Here is a 10,932-nt window from a genome sequence, read left to right as displayed (position 1 = left end):
ACTTCTGGTTACTGTCAATGAGTAAAATCAAACTACAACAAAATTCTTTTTCTGTAGCATCAAATCAAAACTATTTCCTATTATTGAAATAGTCTTACAAATGAAACCTTTAGACTGTAAACAAAAGGTTTACATACTCCTATGTAGAAACACTTAGAAGGCAGTAATTTGAATACAGAAAAACATGAAAATGAAGAATATGAATAAAAAAATGAAAACCCATTTGTTAGTTGAAAACGTGACATAAGAAACAAGCATTGCTACAAAGATACTTTAAATATATATGCAGTTGTAAACAGGAATTCTGTCTGGCAGAGTCTCTGTCGGAATGCAGTCCTGCTCCTGCATTGACTGACTAATGGAAACAGAAAAACTATATAAAGCATGCCATTCATTTTGTGTTTAAGCTTCTGTCTACCCATGAACTCTGTAACAATTAAAGAATCCTGAACTATCTTCTTGGAAAGGCATTTAAATATTCCTAAAAAATATCAAAGTTTCTAAAATTAAAACTCCAGCTGCATTGTACAAATAACCTCAATATGCATTCAAGAAAAGCAAGAAGGAAATCTGGCACATACAGACTATTATGAAGTGCTACAAAAACAAAAACCCAAACAAACCAACCCTTTAGAAAGCATCAGACCTCAGGAATACCAAATTGAGAGGAAATATTCAGCCTGGAGTCATATGGGGATTATCTTGAGAAAATCTACCAAAAAAAAAAAAAACCCCTAAAGCAGGCATAAATCAGAGAGCTACACCCAACACATGATAGCCATTCATTCTCGCAGGAAGAGCACATTGTGAACAGTGTTTTGGAGACAAAGCAAAGTTCACAGGACAGGGAAATATTGGGAGACAGAAAAATCAACACAATTTAATTCCACTGAAGTTTTTCATCTGGATCCTAAAGATTCAATATTTAGTAAGTTTATATTTGTTATTCATATGCAATGCATTGCCAACCACTATCCTTGTTTCATTTTGGGAGAAAAAAATAAAATCAACCACACTGTACATAATGTAACCCCAGAGGTGTTTATTTTTATTATGCAGAAGACAGTTGCAAGACATGGCCCTGAAATCTTGATTTTGCAAGTGATCTCAGTTCACGCATGCATTAAAAGCTGTCACAATAATGCCCTTAACAGGATGCAATCATGGTTTTGTTGAAAATGAAAAATATCTTTAGGATATGCCACCATGTGTGATGAAACACAAGTAATAAATTGAACTCGAAATATTCTCTAATTCTATGAAAATATTATGGCAATAAAAAGTATATAATATGATAATACTTTGGATAGTAAACAATACAAAATACAAAAACTGTATTAATAGCATTGCTAAAAACAAAGTTGAAATGAATTTGAGTCAATACCTTGAACAGGGATTTCAGCATAGCTTGGCCTTTTGTCTGTCAGTGTAGCAAGGGGTTTTGAAGCTGAGATTGGTCCACTTATAGAATGCCTCTGAAATGGAAAAATACTTGTGTCAAACATAATCTGAAGATAAAAAACAAATATGGAATTGTTGAATTGGTTTTACAAACTCAGATATTACATTATTATTGATTTAGAAGAAGTAAAAAAATGAACCTTTTAAAATACTTAGTGAAAAGGGTGTGTCCTCTTTACCAGCTGCTTTTGCCAATCTGAGTGTATATACACACACACTATGCATTGATATTATAACATTTATTTATTTAAACATAAACCTGTTCCTCAAACCAATGTTGCAAATGAAGGTTGTGAATTCTCTTGTAGTTTTTGTATTAATTTTCACCTCCATTTATACTTTGTTTGTATAAACCTGTTCTGGTTAAACTTGATGTGTTTATTTCAACTAATACAACCTCCTATACATAGTCAAGACTTTAGTGCTTGCTTTGTGTCATTAACATATGCCTTTGCAGCTTTGTGGTTCTACCTGGAAAGTCAGGATAATGGTGTATGGGGTGTGGTGACACAAACTACCCTTTGCTAAGAAAAAGCCTACTGAAAAAAGTATTTTTTTATTCAGAATGTCAACAGCTTTTGTTACTACCTATTTAACTGAGATGCTCTGTGAAAAACTGAAGAGGGACATTTTGTTAAGTATTTATTAAATACATTACAAAATACAAATATATTTTTTTCTTTCCAAGGCCATCTTAATTTCTGTTCTGCTCTAAAATAGCTATGAAATGAATTCTTTCAAGTTTTATGTAACATATTTAGCAATGAATGGCTTCTAGCTCCTTGCAGTGTAAGTACATGATCACAGATGTGTTGTACACAATAACTAACCACTGGATAGCACTGAAATAAGGATTTTAGTATCACACAAATTAACTGTACAATGCAATAATTACTCTGATACTGAAACTCATACTCAGTTGCTGAAGACTCAGGGAAGACCATCCACAATTATTTGTTTTTAAATTAATAATTTCAAAGAGTCTATAGTATATTCTTTATTCCCCCTGTCATTTCTATGAGATTCCTATATTTAATCATCATCAGTCCAGTAATGTGTTTATCCTGAAAACTCTTTCAGCTCTCCGTCTGGCCCAAGATTAGATGAGAAGGTTAAATGAGCTTTATCTTCATAAGATAATAAAGGTCAGATGTTTCTCATGCTAAATCATGTAGGGTAGACAGACAAATCCAAAATTGTGATTAAAAAAAGTCAACAGTATATACTTTGGAGCACCCTGTAGCACAGGCAGGATTACAGGGTTGGTTATTCATGATTGAGAGTAAAACTAGAGTTATGCTTTTGTGCTAGAAATCAAATGGACAAAACAACTGCCAAGTATCTAAGAATCTTGCTCCAAAATATAGCATGAAGAATTTAATCTCTTTATATATCAAAAGTCTTGCATGTACACTACAAAGATTGTTCCTTTAAATGTGCAGATGAAAGTGACATGCCCAGAAGTGCCTACAACAGCTTCTCCTAAGAGCTGGTATTTCAAACTTGCATTAACATCACCCACTCAGGATTATTTTTTTTTATTTTTTTTTTAAATAAAGGACAAAGACTCTATCAAAGTGAGAACCTCCCCTCAAAAAAGGAAACCATTATAATAAAGTTAGATAATAAGGTTAAAAGAAACATTTCATTTTTTGTCCAGCTTTGGGAATGTCATTACAAAGACAGCGTGGTACAGAACTTCAGTCAGGAAACAAAGGTATGTACAGAGCAGGCGCAGTGCTAGATAACCACAAACCTTTATCACTTCCCCAGCTTCTGGGTATCACTTAAAAACAAACATCCTTTATGGATACTGTCAGAAAGTGGTTGTATTACGCAACTGATAACTGGCTGTGTACTGGTCTTGAGTCTCCTTGTTATAAAATGAACTGTTTGTCTTTTTGCTCTTGTTGACACTGCAGACAGGGCTCACCTTCACCGTTGCTAGTTCCTTATTACATATATGACTATTACCAGGAGTAACATAGTGACTAATACACAGCAAATTAGAGGAAAAGGAACCAATCCTCATCTCACTTACAAAACAAACCACATCTGATGTGCCATCAAACACATATGTATCCTATCAATTCCTTTATAAATACCTTTTTTTCTTCAAGTAGAAATACATTCTAAAGCTCACTTAACTGTAAACACCATTTGTCCTTTACACTAGTGTTCAAACTCCTCAATACTAAATTAAATGATCAAAAGTTCAGAGGAATCACGTGTGTTTGAGGCTGTTCATGGAGGCGACTAATGGGACAGAAATCACTGAAGATGCTTTGCAATCCGTGATCCTCTTACTCATCCTACATTGAGGTCTAGCAGAAGAAAATGCTGGAAATTTTCAGGACTACTTTTGATGGGGTGTATAAAGAAAATTGTTCATGGGCTTAAATAACATCTTTTTATGTAGTGGACTCTCTATAACATAATTACAGTGACAGGTAAAGTTAAAGATGCCTACTTTACTTTACAGCAGTTACTTTCTCACATCCATTCCCAATTTGAAAATAAAGTTTCTGGTATCTACCTTTTTTTTTCTTTTGTATGATGAATAACAAATCCAGAAGAGGAACCAGTACATGGGTGAGAGAAATAAAAGTAAAAGGGGACAAACACCTCACACTTCAAAATTGAGGGAGAACTATGGCAGCATGAAATAATCTCTTAAACTCCAAATATTTTGCCGCTGACTCTATCCTTGCAACTCTTGTTGGCTACGGAAGTAAACATGACCTTCAACCACTACCAGGTATCTATTCCTGATTACTTTGCACTTCAGTACGTACTACAATGAAGAACTTCACGCCAAAGCACCTACACATGGTAATTTCAAAACACACACAATTCTTCACATATTAAGTAGTTAAGATATGGAAGTCTTTGATGCTGAATTGCTTGGAGCCTGAAAGCTTATAAGCTCAAAGCAAAGCAGGACATTCAGTGTTGACCAGTGAATCTGAAACCACATCTACTTCAGAGAGTTCTCCAGCTATGAAACGGGAAAAGTAAGTACCCGGGGAAAGCCGTAGATATGCTTCCTTGTCCTTATATTCCTCCCTCAGCAACTGCTTTGGTCAGTCTCAGTGGCATACCAGACCAGCTGAGCTCTGGGCTAACCCAGCAGGGCTGTTTTTACATTCTGAAGAGCATTCTCTTCATACCTCTCTTCCTAAATTGTTTTGCAGTATTGCTAAGCGCTACGGTAAATAACAGCTATGTCCCACTGCAGGCTTGGACCTGAAGCCAGAAAGGGTTTTATTTGTTTGTTTTCAGTTGCAAAAATATATCCAAGAATGTATCTCCTTATAGATACTGTAAAGAAAAAACAAACAAAGCAAACAAAAACCCTCCAAGACTGAGGAAATTCATAGCACAGTCCAACACAAAACTGAAGTGACACACATAATTCAGAGAGGGCACATGTTGATGCATCTGTACTTGGAGAATCTTTTTTGCAACCAATCCATCTTATCATAATATTGAAGTAGTGCTAGTTTATCAGTAGGTGCCCATGTAAATATTTCCCCTGTGATAGCATTTAAGAGCAACTGAGAATTGATGTTAATAAGCACTGCAACACCCATACAGAGATCAACCCTTCCACCCTTACTCAAGATCTTAAACCGCGGGTGACTTCTATAATATGGGAGTAGATAAATCAACTCACATAGTGACTACTTATTAAAGTCCTGCTTTTCAATTGCAAGAAAGCAAAAACCCACAGACAAAAAAATACACAAAAATTGCACAAGACAACAGTAGAAAACAAGGTAATAAAGAAAAGGAAAATATGATGAAACTTGGTTTTGAACCCGAACCCCTTCTCTCTTGAACAGAAAATATCCTTGAAATGCAATTTACATAATCAAGGCCACAAAACCCAGTTGTCTTCTGGATAATTACAAATACTTTCAAGAAAACCACCTATCTTCAAAAAGCCAACAGAAGCTGTTTTCATTTATACGCCCTCCCCTTTGTTTTTCAGGCAATGTTTGCCACTAATGCATATCCAACCATTAATGACTTGGTTCTATACCAGAAACAGAATTCAAAATTCAAGTAATTGAGGCAGATTGAGAACATCAAAACAAGGGCTGTAAACCTGAGCAGGTTTGCAGTACTGTAAGATATTACTTTGGTTCATGGTTAATTTACAGGTAAATAAAGTGAAATAAGCCTTAGGCTTTGTCAAAAAGTCTTCTGTCTGCCAAAGCTCTGGTCTAGCCTTTGAGAACATGAGATTAAGTGTGTCTCTTCCTACAAGAGCACAGAAATAAACAGAAATATAAAGACAGATCAATAGGAACAAAGCATCTGTCGGAGAACTTGTCACATTTAACTGCTTTAGAAAACTGCTGTCAAGAGTGACTGAGCCACAGGAAATAGCCTCAAAGCAAAGAGTAATAATTAAATGCTTTTTATGAGAGCTTCTGCTGTTTTATGAAATCCACACTTAAATGAATAAAACTGCACTAGTCTGAGCACATGAGAACAGTCAGTCTGTTCCAGGAATTGTTCCTAAATCACTAAAGGCCAACACGGATATAGATTCTTCAATTCACAAGGAGAGGATTTATTACCAAAACATTATGCTGACCTGCAGTACAAAAATCAAGTTTTGATACTTCTAGTTAGTAGCATCTTGAAGGCAATAGGAGATTTACTGACATTAAAGGAGTAAAACATATAGTACATTCTTTGATTTTTATTTGCGAATCTGGTCCCATCTGCTTTGTCCTTAAACTTGTTGGCTATTGCCAAAATCTCACTTAACGCAGCTAGTGAGATAATAAAACCAACAGTGACCTATACAGCTGAGTATTAGGGTACCGATGATGCAATCTTCGTGTACCTGGGCTCCTGCAGCAGCTGAACAAATGCACAAGGCCTCAGAGAGGACAGAACAAAATACACAGTACAATCAGCAAGTGGCCAAACTCTCAGTCAGTACCAAGTGAACACAGGTAACCAATTCACAACTATTTCATTTCTCTCTGGTCAGGTCTGATATCAAAAGCCCAAGCAACATGTCCTTGTATTGCACATTTATACTGATGATGGCTGACAGATTCTGTAGAGATCCCAGTCTGTTGCCCAGAGGGGATTACTGCCGTTTCCATGCCAGGCACGGGACTAAGAACTGACAAACAGCAACTCTAAAACTAAGGAATGCAAACAAAGTTTTCCTCCCATACTTCTCAGTAGCACAGGAATAGTAAGGGTTGGGAATACATAAGAAGAACTTCCTAATTATGCCAAATTTTGTATTTACTGCATGGTTCTCAGTGAGAGACTCTTCTGTTAGACTGAACAATTTAGTAATTACTTACTTGAGGCACCATTTTATCATTATTTCCCCACAAAGTCAGTCAATATTTGTATATTACCACCTGTAGTTTCACATGCTCTTCTTTACAAAGAGGGATTAAGTGCAGTCATAAAAGACCTACCTGCATAGGGGATACAGCAGCAGCCGGGGGAGTTTTCATGGGACTTGGGCTCAGGGGAGTGCGAGGAATTGCGGCAGCAGCAGGGCTTGGAACTAGAAGAAACGCAGAAAGGAAGCCATTGTGAGCATTGCAGTGAAACAGGAGGCTGGCTGTTACAGCAAACTCTCTCCTTGTACTTTACATTACTAGTTAGACCAGATAACATCTTTCAGAATTTCAATTACTAACTGACTGCAAAATAATTTAAAAGTATGCCTACACGTTTACTCCTCTGTAATTACTTTCATTGTCTGTCTTGAATCTATCATCTATGGTAAAAACTTAAGTTTACTGGGGGTGGACGTGGCTAAGGTGTAGGATGCTATTACCCTGGCAGATGCAAATGATGGCATTATTAGTTCTCTGATCTCCAGATAATTAAAGAGATGGTAGCATGCTCCTGGGTCTGCCAGTAAGACAAGAAAAATAACTTATATCACCTGCTTCTCCTTTATAGTTTCCAATCAAAGTCCACAGGAGCTACATATTATATAGGTAAAGATAGTTCCTGAAATTTTGGGATTAAATAACATGTTTGGAAATGCACAAAACCAGACAAATATTGTATTGGTGAATCAGCCACCTGATTATTTAACAGCATGATGAGACATGAATGCTGAGGAAGAAGGCAGATAGCAACTTGAAATAAAAGATTAAAAAGAAGGGAGGGGTGATTTATCATTTTACCAAACTAACTCTGGCAAGAAAGCACCTTTATCCAGTAACAGATTACAAATCTTCTGAATTAACACTAGGAAAATAAAAATCTATAAATACCTATGAACAAAGAGAAACATGTAAATAAAACCATTTACAGAATCAGAGATGCTTCTATACCTTAACAAATTTTCTGGTTATCAGCAATTCAAAATAGATTTGTCATGCACAGTACAGTACTGTAAGTCTCTCTGGTAGTATAGTCTGCTTCCAGCCAAGGTTTTTACATCAGAGACTTACAGTGACATTATTATAAATGAAATTCAAAGCCAAAAGGCTTTGATGAGGGAAATACTTTAATCCATTCAAGGTCCCACATGCAGTCAAAGCTAAAACACAAGTGTTTCTCATTTTGGGATAATTATTTGGTTTCCTTATTCTGCTCATCTATAGAGAAGGACAACAGCACCTGTTCCCACAGTCAGAGAATTACAGTAAAGTCCATTGTCTCAACCGTGACATTGCTTTCATTTGAGAAAATAGTCCCTGTATCTTTCAATAGGTGATACTGGTTTGACCTTATTTTTAACTTTCATCAGCACTTTGACTATAAGAATGGTAGTTATTAAAATAAACTCAGCTCTAGCTATTATATGGTTTTTAGAATGCTTAATTTGGCACATTAAATTCACATTTTAATAGTAAAGCTGAAATCAGCTGTGCTTCCAGCTATAATTATGCGTGTAATATGTGTTTATGTATTTCTAATACAGGAGCACTGAATCAAAGCTTCTAGCATATGAGTCATCAGCAATGCAACAGTAAAGAAAAAATAAAGACAAGACAAAAAAAGATGCTTGCACTTAACTGCAGTGAACAATCTGTTGTGCAATCTACTTCAGGCTGGTTTGTTTCAGCCATCACTTACAGGTCATGACAGTAAAATAAAACAACTTACCTATGAATTAGCTAAGCCATTAGCAGTGTCCATGTCAACGTATGCAAAATCGTTCACTTTGTACAGCTACTACACTGGTCAAAAATAATTACCTTGGGAGGCACTGTCAAATGACTTGATGAGTGTTTTTACAGTAGGAGTTGGCTCTGAGGAGGTGGATGATCTGCGACTCAGGCCCATTCCTTGTCTCAGAGCTGCCAAATCTCTCTCTACAGCATTCATGTAATTGTACACTCGACCGCGTTCCTCTTCCTGCCTGAAATCATTTAGGCATTTGAAAAACATTTTAACATGGCAAAGTGTTAAAAAAATCAACAAAAATTTGAAGCCATATTAAAATCTATGGTCCAAATCAGTCACTACATTAACCTAGTTTTCTTTCCACTGTAACTTAGAAATAGATTATCAACTTTAATTATCACTGTAAGTTCTTACTATTTGTCAGCAAGAGAGCTCAAGCACCACAGAAAAAGTCTATCAAAATCAATACTTGACTTAAGGCTTAATTTCTGCTCCTCTCTCAAACACACAAACGTACATATTGATAGGAAAAACTGATCCTTAAGGATTTCCTCATTTCACATTAAAATAATCAGCTCAGAGGAAAGTTGTTCAGTAGGCACAAACAGAAAACAATTTAAATGAACACTAAGGAGGTAAGAATACATTTCTGGCATATATCTTTAGGCAGCATATGAATTAGTTTAAAAAAACAGATTTTTAGTACAGAATATTTATGGTGGTTATTGCATTCAGTGTCACTCACAAGACAGGAACTGTTTGAAGCAACCTATTTTCTACAGTCTGTAATAACAAACATTGACTGATTGTTGCTTCAGGTGCCATAAAAGACTTCCCTACCACCTTCCATCCAATACAGTAGCTACAGCACTGCCAAGGAATCTGATTCAGTTGCCTCTTTGTTCCTCATCTGCAGTGAATCAAATGGTAAAAAATGCTTGTGTATACATTAATAATAAATACACTGACCGGAATCAGCAAGCCAATTCTACCTTCAAAAGTGCACCTGTAACCTCAAAGGTTCACTTGCAAGCAGTAATTGAACAATTACAATTCTGGCTGAAATGTATTAGTAAGAATTGTTCATGTTATTTATTTAGTGATCTTACTTCACATAAGACACTTTACACCAAACACTCATCCATCCAGATAACTCTCCATTTTCAGTATAACCACTCTGCTCTCCCTACCACCAGCTTTTTTCCCAACTTTCATAGCTTGTATTATCTCATATCCTACTGGCTGCTAGGTGAAGTGTCATGTATCCTGTAAAACATCCATCCACGTGGGGAAAAAAAGCATTTAACATATATACAGCACAAACATTATTACAGTAATTGTAAGCTATATAGGTATTCAATTCCTAGAGACAATGTAGTCAGATTCAAATGATGCTGTCCAAGATGTCCCTATTCTATGGATTTGAGGACTTTAATACTTTTGAAAGACAAATTACTCAGCTTCTAAATAACTGTAGCACCTAATTCAAGCCACAATACATCACAGTTTGAACTGTTTTTATTAAAAACGTTTTTATACCCAAAGCATCTCTAATTATTCTCTGAAACAACTATCAGTGGAAAGAATACAGTACAAGACATATGCAGAACTAGTCAAAAGTTTCTTCTTGGGTAAAAATCCATCTGTATTTTTACATACTGAAAGCAGTGGCTGCTAATAAGAGGTATTAATGTTGGTACAGAAAAGCCAACACTGCTTGTTTTTACACTGAGTGATGTTAAATAGTGTCCCATTGTTAAATAGGAAAAATCCTCCACTTAACCTGGTTTTGCAAAAGTGTCCATCTGGATATTCTTGGATGGATTAACGATACAGGATAAAGAAACAAACATTGTTCTTAAAAGTTTACCTATTTCGACCCCTGAAAGTCTGCGTAAAGCAGCTTGTTGAAATACAGGTCCTCACAGTGAGAGGATTACAAACTTCCAGAGTCTCAATAAGAATTAAGATACTGGACTTTCAAAATTGTACCCTCCCTACAAAAGAGACAATATCCCTGTTGTCTTTTCCATACTTGCGTGACTTTATTTCCTCCAACTCTTTAGTTAGCTTCTCATTTTTCTCCTGAGCTTCATGTAATCTACGCTTCAGGTCTCCTATCTCTTCCTGGGCCTCAGACTTTATATCATTTGCTATAACAACTGCAGTCTGTAGATCAGCCTGGAACTGACGCCATTCTGCTGACTCCTCCTGTAAATAAATAAAACTTTAAATTCAAAGCAGCAGCAAGAATTTTGAAGTTAAAAATAAAAGTTATCCTTATTATTAATAGTTTTCCTACACTGTTACAGGAAACAATTTACAGAAATGATAAAG

General features: G+C 35.8%; 1 protein-coding gene across 1 annotated transcript in view; it reads right to left on the bottom strand.

The window, feature by feature from the left end:
- Positions 1–10,932, bottom strand: part of SPECC1L (sperm antigen with calponin homology and coiled-coil domains 1 like) — a gene marked incomplete at its 3' end in the record, with an annotated part of 37,344 nt that overhangs the window by 5,541 nt on the left and 20,871 nt on the right. Inside the window, exons 7-10 of the mRNA XM_010163971.2 lie at positions 10,631–10,806; positions 8,667–8,830; positions 6,921–7,012; positions 1,385–1,475 (exon numbers count right to left, since the gene is read on the bottom strand). Of these exons, the coding sequence (XP_010162273.2) occupies positions 1,385–1,475; positions 6,921–7,012; positions 8,667–8,830; positions 10,631–10,806 (523 nt within the window). The remainder of the gene's footprint in view (positions 1–1,384; positions 1,476–6,920; positions 7,013–8,666; positions 8,831–10,630; positions 10,807–10,932) is intronic.

This window comes from Antrostomus carolinensis, unplaced genomic scaffold, assembly GCF_000700745.2.
Source record: "Antrostomus carolinensis isolate BGI_N321 unplaced genomic scaffold, ASM70074v2 scaffold7723, whole genome shotgun sequence".
Classification (NCBI taxonomy): domain Eukaryota; kingdom Metazoa; phylum Chordata; class Aves; order Caprimulgiformes; family Caprimulgidae; genus Antrostomus; species Antrostomus carolinensis.
Note: the sequence above shows the minus strand (reverse complement) of the source record. Positions and strands in the feature narration are given on the sequence as shown.